At 39.0% G+C, this 21,459-nt stretch overlaps 1 protein-coding gene across 1 annotated transcript in view; it reads left to right on the plus strand.

Moving 5' to 3' along the window:
- rerg (RAS-like, estrogen-regulated, growth inhibitor) overlaps positions 1-20,877 on the plus strand; it is a gene marked incomplete at its 3' end in the record, with an annotated part of 43,224 nt that extends 22,347 nt beyond the window's left edge. The window contains exons 3-5 of the mRNA XM_079263276.1: positions 9,885-9,941; positions 15,791-15,864; positions 20,467-20,877. Coding sequence (XP_079119402.1) covers positions 9,885-9,941; positions 15,791-15,864; positions 20,467-20,877 — 542 coding nt within the window. The remainder of the gene's footprint in view (positions 1-9,884; positions 9,942-15,790; positions 15,865-20,466) is intronic.
- Positions 20,878-21,459: the final 582 nt, after the last annotated feature.

The following is a 21,459-nucleotide window of genomic DNA, read 5'->3' on the forward strand; positions in this document are numbered from 1 at the left end:
TATGAAAAAGTATTTTGATTGACTGACATGAATGAAATAAAGGACATAGAAAATGCAAAAGACAAGGCCAGCACTGGAGAAAGAAAGCAATGAACACTTAAGGAAGCCATCTTTATTTCTATGTTTGGAGCCAATAGCTGATAGCACTATATAAATGTTGGCTCCAGGCTGTAAATGCATGGTGGCCTAATTCAACACATGCAGGTGTTTAAATTGTCTACTCATTCGACATACAGTTCAATATGTAGTGAGTCAGCCATTCTGTAATCTTGAATTTTCATCTTATCTCGTTTTTCTTTTTATTCACTGTGTAGCAGAATACAAACTTGTCTTGTGGTACATGAAAAGCAGTGTACAGAAGCTCAACATAATTAATCTTGTCCTACAAGTGTGGAGCTAGTCAAGCATGCTAATGCTAGCGCTACCCCTCGCTAGCACCAGCTACTGCTAACATTCACAGCTTGTTATTGTGATTTTCATTGCCACACTGAATGCCTGGTTATATTTATCAATTTACATGGGTAAAACTAATTTATTATTACTGACTTATTATTTAGTCGGTACAGGATTAATGCAGTATAAACAAAAATAGCAAACTTGGGAAGTCCATCACTTAAGATCTGTCTTGTACGAGTCCTACTGGGGTTTATGTGACATGAATCTTTGACTGTTCTCCTTATTAAAAATGATGAATCCCAACTACTATGATTGTTCAACTTGTTTATGAAACACAATCGTCCTTTCAAGTTTCTGCACACTACTTCCACATGATAAGTTTGTAATCCTATATATCCTATACTGTGGATACTCACCATAGTGGGTTAAACAGTTAACTTCTGTAGCTTGTAGTAAAACCTGTTCGCTACTTTAGGTTACTGAGTAGATTATAGGAAGTATTGCTGCACTGAACATATAAAAACAACATCCAAACTACCTGTCATCATACATGCACAGTGCAGCTTATCTGTAATGTTATGATTGGCTAACATGGTTGCTAAAATGTTTGTGTTATGTTCAGGGATGTTTTTCTTTGTCAAGTATCTGATTCTGAGCCACTGTTTGCCTTTAACCATGACTCTTGAACCCCAGCTCAAGTGAAATATTTGTTCCCGACTGGCCCAGACAGTAACATCATTAATCGCGGGAGATGACATGTTTACTGTTGACGTGTGTTTTTGTTACTCTGCTGACTTTAGACATCCCACATCCGTTCTCCTTGACTATAGGTCCTAAATAAAAGAACATGAATGCAGTCTGATTGGTGGGCTGTGATGTGATGTGGAAGGGGGCTGAGATGATTAGATATCTGACTTGATCTATATCTATATTGGGCAGTAAAGATTGGATTTTCCCTGGCACCATGGAGACACCCAGCAGGACCATGTAACACAGATATGCATGTCTGTCCTTGCTGAGAAAAAGGGTTGATGTCTATTAAATAGGGCCAACGAGGCTTGGTGTTTGTGGTTTGGGATTCAGACATGCCCCAGGGAGAGAGTGGTGGTGAGAGCAACTCTGGGAAAGCTCTGAGATTTGGAATAACGAGCAGACATACTGTTCAGGAAGTGTTTTGGATCATTTTGTAGCTCTTTTGTGTGCTTTTATAATCACATCAGGGTATATGCTGAAGCAATTTTGCTTTAGAAACCAGATATTTTCAGAGATGATAAAGTCAGTGGGCGAACATTTAAACTCATGCTTTTTGGCATCATGTATGATTTAGAAACTTAAAAATGTAGAATGTGTTTTTATCTTTCATTTTCTGCTAAAACAAAGGAAAAGAGAGCTGCTGAAAGCCTTGTAGGTTTATTACACTGCTTTCAAGGGAACCAATCTGTCACTACATACTTATATGCAAATGTTGGATAAATCTGAACTCTTCAAGCAACAACCTTTGTTTTTTCCTTTTAGGTTGCTGCAAACCTTCATGTTGTGTCTGTCTTTTTATTAACATTGTGTTGATTGTCTCATTTCTTTTCATCTCGGAGCGTTTTCTGTAAAAGAAGCACCGTTCTAACGTTTTCCTTAATATTGTTTTCTTTTGAGTGCTAAGTGGAGTAGTTGGAAACCACAAATCAATAATTGTCGCAAAACAGAGAGCAATCCATAATCCTGTTGTCAGCATCTGTGGTAAAAAGTAGAGGGGATATTGATTCGGGGCCAGAGTTTCCTATATAAATAGCCATTTCATGGACACGCGAACAACTAATGAGACTTTGAATCAGGCTGCTTGACAGATTAACTTAAATACCAGTATTTATTTTCTTTGTGCATTGTATATTTTAAAGAGTTTTTCCTCTATATGTGATTTGACCCATATTGTGTCTGTTGGTATGTTTCGCCCTTAAATAGAGGCGCAAGGCAGCGATAGTTTTCTGATAGAAATGGAACATGGAAGGAAACTTTTCATGGAAAGAAACCTTGCCAACAAGAAAGCTAATACATGTCTGATGACATCAAAAAGCTCGATCAAACATCCCATAAACACTCAAACTAAGTTCCAACTCTGAACATGTGCAAATCAAGTTGAACTAAATGACCCTAATTGTTTTAATCACAGATTTATTTGCGCAATTTATGATATGTTGCACTCTCATAAGTATAATCTAATAGAAATAGTCTGCAGACAACATTTTTAACCTGAATAAAGTTCTGCAGAGTCTTGAACAGTGTTTCATATTAACTCACAATGGCTGTGTCCAAATGTCCAACCTCATTTAGAACTACACCACATTGTACACTCATTCTGATGGCGATTCGGACACGAAGCTGGCTATTTTTTCCCCTAATCGCAGATCATGTGACTCCGGCTGTCACCATAGCAACAGCGAGATGATCTTCCAAATCCAATCCAAACTTGTGTGAAAACATTTTATTTCTTTATATTGTAGTTTATTCTTTCTTTGTAGCATATATACTCAAAAAATAAGTCTACAAATTAACAGTCTCGTTTTTGTTATTTAACCTGCTTTGACGTTACTGTCATTTGCACCATTTTGAGCTCCTGCCCGCAATGCATTGTGGTCTATGCTGACCAGTCTAGTGACCAATGATGATCACTACTTTTAAAGATGCATTCACTACTTTATTCTCTCTGGACATTCGGACACCCCTAGAAAATGGTGTGAGCACTATACAGGAAATAGTGTGGACACAGCCTATGACAGCTGCCATGCGAAATCCTATCCAGCTGTCAGCTGTAACACAGAGTTTATTATATTACCAAAGCACAACGTTTCCAAGATTTCATAGTGGCAATAACTTTCGCAAACTTACTTGTGTGGTTCATGCCAGTCTCATGTTGTAGTTCGGAATGATGATCAAAATTAGTGAAAGCGTAACCAATCAGTACTGAATAATACATTCTATACCATTACCAGCGTAAGTATTTAACATAATGCGTTCATTGTGTGTAAGTCTGTGTGCCGCTTATGGCTAACTGGGGAGATGGTGTGGCGGGCATTTTTTATGTCACACTACACAACGTTCCTCCCGATTCTGCGACACTGTAATGCAACATCGCCATTCGGTGGAACTGATCTGAGGGGACTTTTTGTGATAATGTGGAAGAAATGTGACTTCAGCCTGGTAGCAATGCAACAAGTCCTTAAACCAAAGCACTCAGATGATCTCTGCTGCCAGATACAACCCATATTACTATGTTTAACACAGAGACAACAGCTGCTACAACGCAGGACCAAATAAAACATATAAGAGTTTAAAGCAAATGGGACTGAAATAAGTAGGCCAGTTATAAATTGAGTTTGTCAAAGAAATAAATAATAAAATACTGAGGCTGAGTGCTGTTAAAAGCCTCAGATAGCATTTAATTTTCATGTGTATATATGGGAAAAATTTAATTGTGGAAAGCTGTTCCACACGAATACTAATATAAAGGCAAGAGTCAGTAGTTATAAATATATAAGTTGATTGGAGGATGGCAGAAGTCATCTGACCCACTTATCAATGTGGAATAGGGGCAAAATATACTATACTATTATGTTCAATTGGAAGAAACAACTTTTCCACTAGAGGATAATCTGTTTATTCTTTTTATGTTCAGAATAATTTTTTACATTAAGTTTAATAAAATATTAAGCTTTTTTAGAATTTACTTTAATTTTACAGCTTTTCTTTTTCTTTTATATATAATTATATATAAAATAATATAACACATATATATATATATATATATATATATATATATATATATATATATATATATATATATATATATATATATATATATATATAAAAAATAGAAAATATGGTTTATATGAAAAAAATAGGCTGCATGGTGGCGCAGTGGTTAGCACTGTGGCCTCACTCTAAATTGCCCCTAGGAATGAGTGTGCGCGTGAGTGGTTGTTCGTCTCTCTGTGTGGCCCTGCGATGGACTGGCGAGCTGTCCAGGGTGTACCCTGCCTGTCGCCCAAAGCCAGCTGGGATAGGCTCCAGCTTTCCCGCGACCCTGAATTGGAATAAGCGGTTCGGAAAATGAATGAATGAATAAAATAAATAATTGCTTTTACAGCTTTTCTAAAGCTTTGTTTGGTTTATTGTTGAGTATTAGGTGTATGTGCTGTTCATTAGATTTACACACCAATGCCACCTGCTTAGGTTTAGATGACAAATACATGGCTGGACTGAAGTTTATAGCAAGAATCAAACTGATCTTTGACACATTTACTGCATGTTACAAAAAGTCAGTTTTTGTACATATATATTCAAACATATTTTAAATACAAAAGTTGCAGTTTGCAGCATATTGTCATTTTTATGGCCAAGATGGTCTCTAATCCGAAGGCAGAGACTGCAGCTACAGTTTGCTCACAGTGGTCTCTCATGAGCTGTTTTTGCTTGTGTAGCCTTTTTCCAGCACTTTGAGTCCAGTCATTTCTCGCCTGGTCTTATCAGCACAAGTTGTACAAGTATGACATGACCCGAGATGACATGAAGACAATAGGTATAGGACTTTGCTATGGAGGCAAAGCTCTGAGAAAGCCAGTGAAGAGAGATTTATGTGACTGAAGGGAACCAAAGAGCCGTGGGTGTCCGTCTGATGGCCACGGGGAATCAATAGAAGCTTTTCAATGAGTAACACTGCACCGGCTCAAAACAGAGCCATAGGCACCACTAATTGCTCTTGCTTTGTCTGCAATTAGTCCAGCATTCTGCTCCTAATGTGATTAGGTTACTTTGGATAGAAGCAGCTTTTGGCAAACACCTGTGAATGAACTGTCTGATGTAAAATATAAAAACTTGGAGTTCAGTCACATCCACACTTGATGAATGTGGGCCACAGAATTTGAATAAACCAGGTCTGTTTATCCACACAGCTTCCAGCCGTGGAAAATATTAAGCTGTTAAAACCAGCTTCAGGATGTCAGATACACAATGTCAGAAGGCAACAAACAGCTTGCCAGCATGCCAGAACCAGACACTGCATGGAAGCAGCTTTAGTTAATGCAGAACACTGCAGTGCTGGAGAAATGTCTCTAGAAAATAAACACTTTTAAGCAGAATATATTTTCAGTTGTCTCCATACACGAGTCATCCCTAAGCATCACAGACTAGCACCTGTCCTGATAACTATAAAGTGTGATTCGAGACAATGTATAGACTGTATATATATATATATTGAAGAGTTCAGATCCTTCCACACCCTTACAGCAATATGTCAAATCTGACATCTAATTTTCCAAGACTTCCTGTGCTGATCCTGATGGACTGCAGCTTTCTGTGCCAACCTAAAAAAAGGCTTTGTTTGACAGAACTCACTGGACTGACAAACACAATGTCCAACTCAGAAGTCCAAACAGCTCAGTGCAGTTTGGAGGAAGAGAAATACAGATTTACACAAGTCTCCTGTTTCTTTATAACAACATATTCCAGGATCATCGGGACAAACTGCATGTAAACACACATTACTGAGAGAAGAAGAAACTCAAACATTCCCACTACCAAAGAAACAAAAACATTTTTATCTTTAGGGACAATCAAGAAACCACTGAGACATGTGTCGGCCATGAACTGGAAAAACAGACTGGGAGCTGACTGTCTGGTTTAGGACTGAGGGTTAAAATGCTGATGTAGATGTATCTTAACTCATCAAGTGAAGCTTAGTGAATAAAGTAATCAGAAAAATCAATCTGGTTAGACTTTATTTGTGTTTTTAATACCATCTGAACTTTTTTCTGATTAGAGGTTGCAATTTTTCTGCACTCCCCCTGCAGGTTACTTACTGCAGTAACTGCTCTGCATCCTCCACACCTCTCCACATCAGCTGCTGCCGCGCAACAAATTACAGTTTATTTTTTAACAAAACCACATTCATTATGAAGTGCATTGGAAAAAGAAAGAGTAGCCATAAACTTTGGCTTTTCACTGGTTAAAAAAAAACAAATAAAGATGCAGATAGTGAAGCTTCTGCTTTTTCTTTTCTTAAAGGGGTCCTATTATGGTATTTGGAGTTTTCTGAACTTTCTACAGTGTTACAGTGTTGAATCCTCATCAGACATGTGAACGGCACTGTTTTTTATCACCTAAACGCATGTTTGAGTTTGAGTTTGAGTTCCAGCACGCTCTCCGTTCGGTTTCCATGGCAACGAAAAATGCGTCGTTTTAGAGAGTTTTTTCTACTTGGAAATCCTTGTGACATCCCGGGGGATAAGGTTCGGTGATTGGTTACCTTCTACTGGTTAACAAGGGCATGTACAAATACATCAGGCGGGTGGAAAACGTGGGATAAAGTTATTTCCAACGATGGCTGGTGAGTTTACCAAAGAGAGACATCCTGCTGCATTCGTTGCTGTGGGTTGCTGTTTTCCACTTTGTTTTCAGGGTCTGATTCAGGCTCCAACATGTAGGGCTGTATGCTATGTGTTGACATGTGTATTTTATTTTTTTTTTTATTGAGTTCATATTAGCCTAATCCTTCTGTTTATGAGATGTTAAAATGATGGCGAAAGCAGGTGCGGTGCGCGCTCCCGATGTAGTGCAGTGGCGGGAGGCGGGGCTTAATGCGGAAGAGTCTCAATCCACTCGTTTTGCCCGCAGGCTGATCTGACAGCCTACGGAGAGGGTCGGTCTAAAGTAAATAAAGCGATTTGTGGCAATAACTCCATCAATCCCAGCCCTTCTGGTCTCAGAAATAAAAATAAATTAGCCTGAAATGCACATAATAGTTCCACTTTGAATACTAAATTACCAGGATGTACAGTACAGCAAAATGAGCAAAAATACAAAAGAAAAAAAAAGAATATAAACTCAGCAGTGACAAGGTTGGACTAAAACAAGTTCATTTTTAGGACCTAAAAGCAGAAAATTAAGGCAAATGAAACAAAGGAAAAAGCAAAAACCTTGAAAAAAGGTGAAACATGATGAGTGAACAAGTAAAACTCAGTGAAAGCACAGTTCAGCAGCAGTCAAGGTAATGGATAAAATGATGCCAAGAAATCCACTCGTTTTGCCCACAGGCTGATCTGACAGCCTACGGAGAGGGTCGGTCTGAAGTAAATAAAGCGATTTGTGACAATAACTCCATCAATCCCAGCCCTTCTGGGCTCAGAAATAAAAATAAATTAGCCTGAAATGCACATAATAGTTCCACTTTAAGCATACATTTTATATTCATTAATTCTTTTTAGATATTTTCTAACGTTACCTTCCCGTCTCTTCACTCAGACATTATCGCTGAATCTGGGCCACAGTGTCCATACTGATGCATGCTCACAAAGGCTTTTCTCTGCCTTGTGTACATTTCTTTCAAGCGGCAGCAATAAGCAGAAGATACAGTTACGTCTAATGAGGAGAGGACTTCACACCCCATTGGTTGTTCTGTGTACCTGGAATCTAGGCCACTGTAGCAGAAAGACCTCAGTGGGGAATACAGGGCCAAGTAAAGAAAAGTAAACGTGCCTGACAAATTATCCGCTACTGATCTGCTTTCGGTGCGTTTGGGGAATATCTTTCTTTGACTGAAAGGCGGGGAGGCAGATGTGATTTACTGAGAAACAAAATCAACAAGACACGTATTAAACGAGACTGTTAAGTGCAAGACATGTTTGGATAACAGCAGGCCAAAGTAAAGCTTTCTTCACCGTTCCATATTTTCAGTACAAATCATCCTTCACACATGCAAATCAGTCATCAGCCACTGAGCTCAAAGCCTGGACTTGACTTCTTTAGGAATGCATTGAAACGTGACTGGGACATCCAGTTAACACAATAGTTTTCTCCTTTTTCTCTTGTAGTGGTTAATTAGAAAACAGGCCGGCCGAGGGTCTTTTTTCACAGTTCAAAAGCAGCTTTCACAAGGGAAGCTGTCTCCTCATATTCCTGCTGCTGAAAAGGGTTAGCACGATAAGTTGACTTAAGGATGCCAGTACTTATATGGATTCAACAGGGGCCACTCCACTGGGAGTCAGTCACTGACATGGCAGCTCATGCGGAGAATGTAAGTGGAAGTGCGAACAGCAGGCTTGAGTGGTGTTAATGTTTCACACTTTGATAGCTTTTCATCCTTTCACTTGCATACAGCATAGGTTCTAAGATAAAATTGGTTGCTAAAACAACAAAAACAAAGAAAAAGCACTATTACTTAGCAGTAACACAGGGAACCTGCTTCTCTACCAGTCGTTATTCTTTGTAAATACCTTGTTGTATTAACTGGGAAGTATGGTTGGTATAATTGATATGTAACAAAACCTTAACTCGGTGTGTGGAAAGTTTTGTGTCATTTACTGAAATGTACAGGATTCTCTCTCCAAGTCAGCCAGCTTGAGGTCTGGACTTTAGACTGCTACTACACATTGATTCTCTTCTTATTCAGCCTTTCAGTTGTAGATTTCAGGATGAACTTTGTATCATCGTCCTGTTGCATGACTTTGGTCTTATAGTTTGTTTAGTTAGATGCAACTTTCCAGATCTTAGCTGTTTGTTAACAAGTCAGATTTTCTTTTTCCAATTTTACTGTCATGAACTTCGTCATCCAGCATGTCATGAGGCCTGGAGTTCCTCACATTTGGGTTTTTTTGTAGTTTCTCTGAAGACTGCCTGATCTTGGGTGAACTTGCTGTCTGACAAAGTGGCCAGTGAGTGTAAACACACACTTGTGTGTGTTTTTAAGCCACACCTGCACTAAAATGATTTACTGTTTTCTAGTTCTTTGTTGGAACTAGGTTAGCTTTTTCCGACAACACCAGTATTCAAAGTGGCATCTTGCTTACCTACTAACATAACCAACAGGGAAATGTTGTAGGGTTCAGATAAACAGATTTTACATCAGTGTTTACAGTCGCTTCCCCTCCGGCAAAGACCAGAGGGCCGTTTGGTCTGTGTGCTAAACAGGTAATGACAGTCTAATTCTGTCTTAATAAAGGGGCAACACATTTCCGCTCAGCAGATCACTTGTTGATGGTAAATCATAAAGTCAGCCGCTCACTGAGGATTCTGTTTGTGAAGATGGCAGAACCTTTCAAGACCATGTTAATCACCACATATATAACTGATGATTAACTTTGAGAGCTGATGTTTTTAGTAGTGGCTTTTTTAATTCTGCCTTTATCAACCAGATCTTCTAAAATAGGTATTAGCATTTAGAAAAAAGGTGATTAGAGTGGTTGGATCTTGTGCTCTCGTGGTGGTGAGTGTTTCACATATGATTACTAATTAAAGTAGACATTGATGTGTATTTGAGGGCAGTATTCTGGAGTGGTTAGCACCATTAAGAAGTGAGGGTTATGCTGTTTAAGTTTATTTTTAAACCACTATCAAGACAACATGCACTGTAAGAAAATCCTGTACTTCATATCAAATAAATCTTAAAATTCAAATATCACCACACATAACTACTGCTTCCTCTTTTTTTGTTTCATTTGCAGCGTTGGTGGTGAAATTTCTGACCAGACGTTTCATCTGGGAGTACGACCCGACACTTGGTAAGAAAGCTATAAGCAGTACCTGTTTGCCAAAAAAAAAAAAAAAAAAAAGAAAGAAGAAAAATGAATATTTGCTTTATAGTCGGTTGAAATTCAACCAGGTCAGAGAAAACAGTCCAAAAAACGCAGTAGTACCACAAGATATAACAGAGGCCAGGTGACCAGTATAGATAAAATGCAACCAGTAAACAGCAAAAAGAACAAAGCAGCAGCAGCAGCTTTGGATTTAATGGTTAACAGTAACCATACTGGTTATACAGATTTCTCATTGCAATAAGTCACTGACATTCCAATTTCATCTTTAAATGAGATACATTCACACCAACAGTGGCACAGCATTTGTGTCTTACATCCACCTCAATGCAAATTGTGCCTAATGCAGCTACACTGAGGAAACACTGAGCTGGCTACTATCAGCTGATAGAAACTGTTTAAAAACAGGAATAAATCTTCCATAAAAGATTTTATTCAGTCAACAACTACAAACTATTTAAATACTAATTTCCCAAAAGATTTAAAGCATAAAATAGTAATTTATACACCTGAAATAGAAATATATCAAGAAACACTCTGGTGAGAATAAAGCATGTCCAGAGAGCCCCACCTCCCCACATCCCTACATGCATTACCAGCTCAGTCTGGGGTTTCACTGATCAAACAAACATGAATGGTCTCTTACTCTCACTGTTGTATATTGTTACTATAACAATTGCTTGAACTTGTAATGAACTCTGCACAGCCCTCTACTGCATGTACTGTCAATGTAAAGCGTGCACGTGGGGTATGTGGGGGTGTGACATTTGGCATTTTAAACACACGTTCCATATATGCATGTACAGTGTACATAAATGAGCCTTTAGTGAAATCTCCCAGTTCAACAACATCTCCCACAACAAACTTTTTTTTTCTTTTTTTTTTTTTACTGGCAAGAATGCAAATAAATATTTTTTCTCCTGAAATGTTAAACTGTCCCTTCAGTAATTTTATTTTCTTTTTACCTTTTTTGCCACTGTATAAAAACTGAAAAAGTTATTGCTAATTACATTAAAAAAAAAACTGTATAAGATGTGGTCATTTCAACTACACAATTCTAAGTGATACAGTCTGGTTTAACGCAAAACAAGCACAGTGAAGACGATCCTTTTCATTTACTGGTATTGGCTGGTCTGATTGCCTACTCTTTAATTGCAGGGGCACAAAGACAAACAGCCCATTTTGCAAAGTGCTTTTCATTTCCTGGTTGCACAGCTCAGGTCAGAGCCCTGCCATTGTTTACATGGTGCTCTTTTCAACAGCACGCCTGTTTGTGGTGATATGAAAAACACCAGGGTAAAATCAACAATGTAAACAGACCGCTCTCAGAAAATTATTCCATTTTACTGCAACCACATATGACGGGAAGCTTATATTATGTTGTCAGAGATTTCTCAAAACATGGTCTGTTATTAATATGTCAAAGAAAAGCCGCTTTCCCTTTCCTCTAAAATTAGTCCTTGTAACATAACATATTGCTGCTTTATGTGGCGGCTTCATACTGCAAGTGTACTTTAGAAAATCCAATGGTACATGTTTTCTAAATCATGACAGGAAAAAAAGCTGCTTCCTTGGTTACCAGAGTTGCCGTCACAACCACGAAAGCACAGCTTGAAGTTCATAATAGTAATAACAGCACTGCTGGTGGGTGTCTGTAACCAATCAGACTGCCTGGCAGAAATTACCCATAAAGTGGTAGAAACACTATTAAATGCTATTGTGGACACATGACACAGGTATTGTGTGTGTGTGTGTGTGTGTGTGTGTGTGTGTGTGTGTGTGTGTGTGTGTGTGTGTGTGTAGAGTAGTAATTTAAAAAATCTAAGATTACTACCAGAACATGGATTCCACTTCATCAATCTCAACATGCGTGCTACTGTCTTGCCATTCGTCTCCATATTAATTTCTAACAGGGGTCTGAAGGAGCTCAGAACTTCTTTTCTCACAATGAATAATATCTGAGCTATGTATGCCTGCTGAAAGATGTAGTCCTTTTAACACTGCAAATGCAGTTTTTAACACCGTCTATAAATATAATATACATATATATGGTGTGTAAAGAGGAATTCTACGAAGTGTTTTGATCCATGAATGCCGGCTGATGATAACCTTAACGAGGCCGAAAAATAAAGATTGAACATGGTTTTCAAAATAAAACCGACAAGTATAAATTATTTGAGTGGGCCAGATTTTGGTTGAACAAGTTTTTTTTTTTTTTTTTAAATGCAAGACTAAAACAGAAAAGGGGATGACAGCAGAAACTTACTCTGGCATTTGACTGGCATACAGTTGTTCCAGTTAGGTTTCGCTTTTGGCTTGGTTTGTTTTGGACTCAGGTTCTTTCTCGCTGGTGATAAACATCTTGCATTTTTGTATTATGTTTTGTGCCTTATCATCGTCTACGATTTGAATCCACTGAAAATGTCTCAAAAGTTAAACTTCCTCTTGCCTTTAAAATCGGAGCTTTTTTTCTGTTTTAATCTCACTAACTCCAAGATATTAAAGTGTTTTTTTCAACCATATGTAGAAGCCTTTGTGTTATAACAAGTATGAATGGAATATTTCCAATTTAAAAACAGGTCATATTTCACAGTAAAGAGTGCCACATGGTTTTCCTCATCACTCCATTTTTATCATCTCCATGCTCCATTTCCAGTATTAGTAGGATTATTAATCTTTTCCATAGTTAATCTTTTGATCTCTTATCTGTTCTGTCCTGTATATTCTTTGTTGGCACAGACCAATACTACAAGAGCACATAAATGTCTCAAGATATCCAGTTGGGACGTCCGGTTGCAATAAAGGGAACAGTTTGTTATGTTGATGGCCACCATGTTGCCATTGTTAATTCAGTCTCTGCACATCATACAGCAGTATTAAATTTACTTTATTTCACTGAAATTAACTCTAGTTTAATATGTAACAACATGTTTATGTTCAGAGATCTTTTTAAATGAACGTTTTAGAAAACTATGTGCAGAGAAGAAATAGTTGTAAGTTTGTGTGAGTTTATGGGGTCATGTGTTGAGAAGCTCTATCACAAACCTGGACTGTTTCCAGCTGTGTCACACGGAGAGACATGACGGAGACCGACTCTTGCTTTCTCTGTCTTGTGCCTACCACAGCTGTCAAGACATGCCAGGAAAATAACTGTTTTTGTTTCTCCTCACGAGATGATTGTGGGGCTGGTTAAATCGTACCAGTTGTGTCCTGTGTGAGTGAACCAATGGACCAGCGTCCTGGGGAATGGATGTGGACAGATTGGTTTCTGTCGCAGCTGACAGAGCAATGGCTCCTGAAATAGTTTGTCCCACGAGTCACAGTGGGAGACTGGAAGATGCTGCTCAAGCTTCCAGGAAACAGCTGGATAGGCTACTTCCTCTGGCTCTTTGTGACATTTGATTTGCGTCACAGGTACACAGTTTATCCCCCAGAGAGGTGAGAGCACCTGGGGCACGGCAGCGTGACCGCACGGGACCTGCCATTTAAAAATGCCTAACCCTAACCCCTAACATCTCAGACGTCTGCTTTACCTCGCGCTTTTCAATTCATCAATAAAGTAACTTCTTGCATATCAGTTTGGTCATAAGGGAAAAGTGCCATTCAGTAATGACCATTGTTTCAAATGTTTAGCAAACTACATCTCAAGATTTTGTTTTAGATTAAAGCAGAGTTTAAACCATGGTTCTCTATATTTAACCCTTAAATAAGGTTGTTTGTCTGAACTTAAAAAGAAAAATATGCTCAGTCAGTTACTTCTTCCTTTAAATAAAACTACTTTGTGCTGCATCACACACCGTTGGAAAGCCTGACTTGTCAGGATGTAGGGATTATGCTTCTGTGGAATAAGTAAAAGAGCCAACTGTGTAGATGGTGACCCCCAAAAATGTTCTAAAATATCCTGCAATATTCCCTTCTTGATACTCGTTCTAGTTTTGAAAATAAGCATAAATAACAGGAAAATATTAAAGGGGATTTTTAGGAGATGACGTGTGTAATATGTCATGTAGTGTCGATGTATAATCCAAACTATATGTGTAGCTTCGTTATACCATGTTGTAAAGGTGACCAATTAGACTTTACTAACAATGTATAACACAAATGTAAAAACATTAGACCAGGAAGGGAGGATTCAAATGCATACTGCACTCTTATGTCTTCAAATTAATGTCCTTTAACTCAGACCATAAAGTAGAAACCTAGTGGTCAAAAACAGGCAGCCAACTGTATCCAAAGGCTGATGCAGAATGCAAATTACATGAGGCAACAAGGAGAGAAGTAAATATTGGCGCACTGGAAACAGAAGGGACACAGACAAGCCGGCTTGGAGAGAATACAAAGGAGGGAATATATGTACACACTTAGACAGTGATACACTGTAACTCATTTGGGGGTAAGTTTCAGAAGGGCATAAAGTAAAATAGTGAATATAAAACTGAATATTATGATAGAGTGAAGCTGGAACTAAGAACACAAATTAGTATTAATTAAAGGGAGAAATTATTGACTGAACACATGTTTTCTTGATTTTTGGGCTGAGTTTAGTGAGGATATTGCAAAAAATAAATAGATTTAAGTGGAATTTACATTGTCCAACAATTTAACTAATTCATATAAGGAAGATTACATCACTTACTGGTTTTGAATGTCAGTTTTGATTAATAGCCCATCCCTAATTGGTAACTCCAACTGGAATTAGACAAAAAAAATCTTAACAACATCATTAACATAACTTAAAGTCAATCTGTGTGCAGTACATTCACAGAGGAAGTCCACACAGTCCCCAGCATCATTTTGTTGTACAGCTCAAATTACCCTGCAGGAGCCATTTTTCTTTTATAAGTTCCCCATCCACCAGGGGGTGGTATCACGTATCGTGACACTTCTAGCGGAGGTTTTTTAAGGGTCATGATTTTAGTTACACAGTTGTTGTTAATGAGAGAGACAAACAGTTTTTCTACTGTACATTCAACAGATTCATGTTTTGACACCGTTGCGTGATTGCTATGTGTTTTCATCTCAAACCCAAATGAACAACAGGAAGATAATAAATACCGACTTGATCTCAAAACAACAGAGAGGAGTGATTACTGTTGAGGAAGTATACGTATTAAGCTCATTAAGCCACTGACAACCAGTAGCGCCTTGTAGATGTTAAACACTACAAACCCTGTTGTGCATGAATACTTAAAGACAGTGGGCCAACTAAATGACCAGGGGGAACCTCTAACTGCAGCTCAGCTCAACTCGTGTGATTCAGTGAGAGGACAGAGAAGCTCTGATCCTAATTTCCAAACAAACAGGTGAAAAATTGGCCGTATACGATTATTGCAACCAAAAAAAAAAGTGTGAAATGTAACAAAGATTTTATATAACAACCAAATGGATATTTATATTTCATTTTCAATAAGTCAGCATCTTATCTAACTCTGGCAGAAAACATGTCTGCTTGTTTCCACCATCAGTGAAAACGACCCCATTTTCAACATCATAAGTGTATATAAATGGTTGATGGAATAAATAAACCCCAGTAATACTCATGCCTAATTTCTCAAGTGTTTGAGGGGAAAGGTCTTGTGATAATCACACACTTTACATGTAATTGTCTAAATATTGTACTTAAGAGATAATTATATACACCCTTTGGCAGGATCACACATAAAAACATCACCCTCATGGTTATGTCATTTGGAAGCCAAAAATCCATTTTAATGTTTTACACTCATCAGGATTTTTCACCATCAAATGGTAAATAGAAGCTAAATTCATTTTTCACAGATGTGAATAAACTATCTTGTTATTTCCTGTCCTTACAGAGTCAACATATCGCCATCAAGCCAATATTGATGATGAAGTAGTTACCATGGAGATTCTGGACACGGCAGGGCAGGTGAGACAAATAACGGTTTAAATGTGGAGAAACTCGCAACAGCAGCTGGTTATTTAACTGAAATCTGCTTGAAATGTGGATCCAAAGAGACTGAAAAGCAACTTAATTGTCTTGACACTTTGTCCTTTTTTAAAGTTCTAACTCATAATATCCAGACAAGAGGTTTCTTGTCAACTGATTAGCAATTTAGTTCAATTCTGAGTGAAATCAGATGCTTAAAAGTAGTTTGACTTAATTGTAAAGCCTGTTACATACTCCACGAGAAGCGAGAACTTTTTTCTTGTTCTCGAGGCTCCGAGAAGAAAATGACGTCATTTTGTTCTCGCGGACGTGTTTGAAGACAGTTATTGACACACCGGGCTGGCAGAACTTTTTTCTTGCAGGCTGCGAGAAGTATCGTGTGATTGGTCGGACATTGGAGGTGGGCGTCGTTAACACGGAGAAAGCATGAAGCACAGTTGCTGCTTCTGTGTGTTTGCTGTTGCTGGCAAAACGGATTGTTTTGATAAAACAGCTGATTGAGGTGGTGAGAAAGTACCAACATTTTTACATGTGGCATTAAAACACTCGGACCCAGCCGCGTGCACGACGCGCCCTGCCGTGGACGAAGCTGCTGGTTAAATAGGAAACTAGAAAAGCACGCGGAGAGTGGAAACCTCCACCAAGCACAACGTTAAAGGTCCTTTTAAAACATTCCTGGTTCCAAACGGTGATCCAGATCAGCACCAAAATTTAATCCGTTTTTCATTTTTACATTTGCAACAACTCTTGAAATTTTTATAAAAATTCGCCCGTAACCTTTTAAGTTATCTTGAGCAAAAACACGCCTGGAAAAACATAACCTGGCGGAGGTAGTAACCGGGTTCATTGCACAGGACAGCAGACATCGCCCCCCCGCAGTGACCCCTCCCTGCTGCAGACGTGCTTCTCGTGGAGTATGTATGGACCTGACGAACAAGACGTTTTTTCTTGTTCTTTCAGCCTTGAGAACAAGAGCTCAGTTCCTGCTTCTCGTGGAGTATGGAACAAGCTTAAGTGAGATCATTTTAAAATCCATGAAAAAAAAAAAGATGCTGAGGTGACTTAGTCAATTACAAACAAACATGATACCAAATCACATTTTCAGATGGGACTATGAACATGGGGACCAGAGGGCTGGGCTGATATCTTCCCTCGACTGCCTCTTTTGGAGACATTCAACAGTTGTTTGACGACTTGCTGGATGAATGTAAGAGTGAATGGCACTTGAAGATGGTAATTTCCTGCAGCCTAGCAGGAGCCTGTTGCCACGCTCTGACCGCGAGGGAAGGCTTGCGTAAGTTCTCGAGCTGAAGATAAATATGCTGCAGTGCTGCGTAGGTGTTCTGCTGGAGGCTGATTTCCCCTGCGACACTTCAGACCAGTCATCTCCCTCTCATTACACTGTGGGCTATTTTCAGCTGGCATTAGGATGAGGCCTGAATGTTTCCAGACACGACTGCATTGAATGTCAGGTTGCTCCACTCTGATTGCCTCAAAGCATTGTGCAAACTCACGTGAACTTGGCAGATGGAGTCATCTTGATAGCTCATAAATTCCAGGATCAAAAGTTGGGTCAGGTAAACAAAAATGTTAAAGGCTCATCGGTCTGTCAAAGAAATGTGGCATTTCCCCTTTACCAATAACAATGAAATCCCAGTCTGAGTTCCCCCTCCTGGCATGTTATGACTGCATCTCTGCCAAGCAACCAGTTTGGTCATGTTACAGCTGAATACAAACCAAATGGTTTCTGCCTGGACATGATCAAATTAGGAGCACATGCCTGACTCTGCGTTCCTCGGATGGTTGCTGAATTCAATTTATGTATCCAGCTGTGAGAAACAGCATATAGAAAGTCAGAAACTGGACATAAATTCTTCACACATCAAAAATACGACCCAAAAAAATCACCATGGCAGATTATCTTTTGGATGTTTAAATAAACCAGCTCGTTCAGTGCGGAGACTGACTGACCTGATTTAAAACGATAATAATTACGATATCATGTTATCATATCATGTTTTGTTTAAATTCTTGCTAAATAAGCTTAAAAAGACACAGAAAAAGTTCTGTTCTTTGGAGTCATGAAAAATGGAGTTCAAACTGAGCCTCTGAATGGCGAAGAAAAGGGATTTAAGTGACACTGAATGTGGCATGGTTGCTTACGCCAGACACACAACTGTTTCTGCGGTTGGGAGAGAAGGGCTAAAAATAAAAAATTTCCAATAAGCAGCAGTTGTCTGGACTAAAATGTCTTGATGTCAGAAGTCAGAGGTGAATGGGTAAACTGATTGGAGATGATAGAAATGCAATAGATACTACTACCACTGGTTCCGACTCGAGCGGGATGTGTACCGTCAGTCTACGAGGGCCGCTGTCCTGCAGGTTTTCAGTGCTTCAACACACTTGAATCAAATTAAATGGTTCCAACAGCCTATGATGTTCTGCACAATGGCTCATTAATTTAAGTCAGGTGTGTTGCATCAGGGATGCCAGGAAAGTCTGCAGGACTGGAGCTGGACACCGCTGATACCATTCATCAGTGGCGTGACAAGTTTTTCAAGAATGTGGGGGATGCGGTTTGTGGTTTGTACCATTCATACTATGTTAGGTTTTCTTAAAACCTGCCAAAAAAAAAAAAACCTACAAAACCAAATAAATGATCCCCAAGAGACTAAATCCACAGCATCTTAAACATGGTGTCTTTCTCAGATGCATCTCAAATCCCACCCATTATCACAGAGAAGTACAGGTGTGAAAATGATAATCCATGCATCACATGCTTTGGAAAGTTAAGAAGTCTGGTTTCTCTGCAATGAAGTGTTCGAGCCTGTTTCACAAACTTCCATCAGACTTTGTTGGAATTTAAACATTTCCATTTGCTGCTCATCAGTCCTGCACATCCGTTTAGAGGAAACTGGGATGTTGGTGGGTTTTCTACCACAATCTGCTGCTCTTTTGTCCTTTTAACAAAAGTTCTGTCGGATTAAAGCCTGTACAGACTCTTCCAAAGCATTAACTTGGTTTACCCTTTACTAGTATTTGGTGGAAAAACCTGTGTGCTCAGGCTTGTTCACTGATGTATCACACTCCCTTGAGATCAAGTTAACAGACAGATTTCTTGATATTTTCTTTTAATTAATGTGAATTCCCATGGGGCAGTTCCTGTTCTATCTTATTATTATTATTGTTATTATTATATATTATTCCACCGATTTTTGCCGTGCTACTAGTCCTGCACCGATCAAGTCACTTCAATCATTCAGATCTTAAACCGTGCAGCTCTTTCAGGACATGTGTGCTACAATTTTTTTTAGATGTTTGGCATTTTGTCAAAATAAATTCAGCCTTGTGATTGGATGAAAGTCCTTCAAACCAGATGCGGATTGGACGTTGAAAAAATTCTGCTCGGTGAGTGGTCGGTTTTTGCATAATGAGCTGTAAACAGCTTCAACGGGGGTTCGGAGTTCTGCACCAGTTTTCAGTGTCTGGTTCATCTTGGTCCTGGTTTCCATTGTCTTTTCTTGCAAAATCTTTGAAATGCTACTCCTCCTACACTGTTTATCTCACTTCAACCATTCAAATATCAAACTCTTCAGCCCATTCAGGAGATATGTTGTACGACTTTTGGTCTTTGTAACATTTAAACTTTTTAAGTTATTCAAGTTTTTGTCAATGTATTGAAATCCGTTCCTGTGATTGGACGAAACGGAATTCAACTCAGCGATTGGTCCATTTTGTGCACCGGGACACAGGTACACATACAAGGCGCTGGTTCAAATGAAGCATTCAACAAATAGCTCCATTGTTGGTTTTCGGCTGTTGCTTGTGTGATGGCATGCAGTTCTGCAGGCTGCTCAATGTGAACTGTTGGTCTCAACTGCACACTTCACAGGAGCAACAAAATTTATATGCAAATGTCTCAGTTAAATATGAAGGATTTGTTCCAATAAATCCTCCCTGCAACATTTCAAGACTCTGATAAATCTTAAACAAATTTAAAAAAAAGTTTTTCACATTGAACAATAAAGTCTGTCACATCTTTAATGGAGTTTTGTTCAACCTCTCACATGTTTGTGCAATTCCGCTAATTACACCCTACTGGAAAAAAGACATTCCAATGCCAATTGGAAAAAATGTGAACTCTTTTTCCGTGATGCACCCAAGAGTGCTAGTGGCGTAGTGAGTTAAGTCAGTGTGCTATAATGCAGATGGTCATCGGTTCAAGCCTTGATGTCGACCAAGTGGAAAAAATGTCTCTTGTGAATTTTTTTTTTCCGGTATCTGACACTTATGCAATTTCATTTCAATCATTCAGCATAGTTCAATAAATGGGCATTCACATTTGCTATTATTTCAATAATAGCTGGTTCTAGTTTGACTTGAGTTTTGTTTATAATTCCTTGCTTTGTCATTAATGGCATCTTGGCCGATAAATGAGACTTAACAGGCACCAAGCGCAGCACAAATGAAAGCACTAATGTGTATATTTAAAAATAAAAGTATGACGAGTATATTTCTTTAAAAAATATTCAAGTAGTTGATTTAGATTTTTCATCACCATGTTTTGCATCTTCATCACAGGAAGACATCCAGCAGAAGGAGGGTCACATGCGTTGGGGTGACGGATTCATCATTGTGTACGACATCACAGACCGGGGAAGCTTTGAAGAGGTGGCCCCGCTACGAAGTCTCCTAGAAGAGGTGAAGAAGCCGAAGAACGTCCCTTTGGTACTGGTGGGCAACAAGTCAGACCTCGATTATGCCCGCCAGGTCACCACAGAGGAAGGAGAGCGACTGGCAGCTGAAATGGCTTGTGCCTTCTATGAATGTTCGGCCTGTGCTGACGAGGGTGGTGTTGTGGCCGAGGCTTTCCACGAGTTATGCAGAGAGGTGAGACGGCGCAAAGCCGTCCAGGGCAAGGCCAGACGTCGCAGCTCCACCACTCACGTCAAACAGGCCATCAACAAGATGCTGACCAAGATCAGCAGCTAGGGACAAGCTAAGCCGCTATCAAAATTAAAAACAAACTTTAAAAAAAAAAAAAAAAGGACTTTCTTCCCATGGAAATGCTTTGGACAATTGTTGGCAGCGATGTGACTGATTCAATGTGGAAATTGTCTGTTTTTCTCCTTTTCTGCTTTGCGTGAACTTTCTCTTCTCTTCAGAAGAGGTTTTTGATGGAGGATTTCCTGTTTAATCCTTAAATTTAATTCAAATTAAGATAGTCCTTGATACTGCTGCGATATGCTAACTTGCTAACACAACAAACCAATTATGTTGATGCTGTTGACTTCTCGTTTCTATTCATACCTACATGAGAGTTTTAACCCAATCTAATTCTTTAAATACTCCACAACCCAGAGTAAAGTCTGAAAATGATGCATGAAACTATTCCATGTTGCATGCAGGGAATTCAGAAATGTATAAATTGAACGAGATTTAAAGTTACTTCATTGTATCCTGTCTATTGGACTATATAGTGATGTGCTTCAGCCCTGGTGTCAACTTTCCCCATCAGCATCGGTCGAAGAACATTAATATCAGGAGACGAGATGAAGGTCGATCCACTGTGCT

This window comes from Telmatherina bonti (genome assembly GCF_933228915.1).
Source record: "Telmatherina bonti genome assembly, chromosome: 23".
Classification (NCBI taxonomy): domain Eukaryota; kingdom Metazoa; phylum Chordata; class Actinopteri; order Atheriniformes; family Telmatherinidae; genus Telmatherina; species Telmatherina bonti.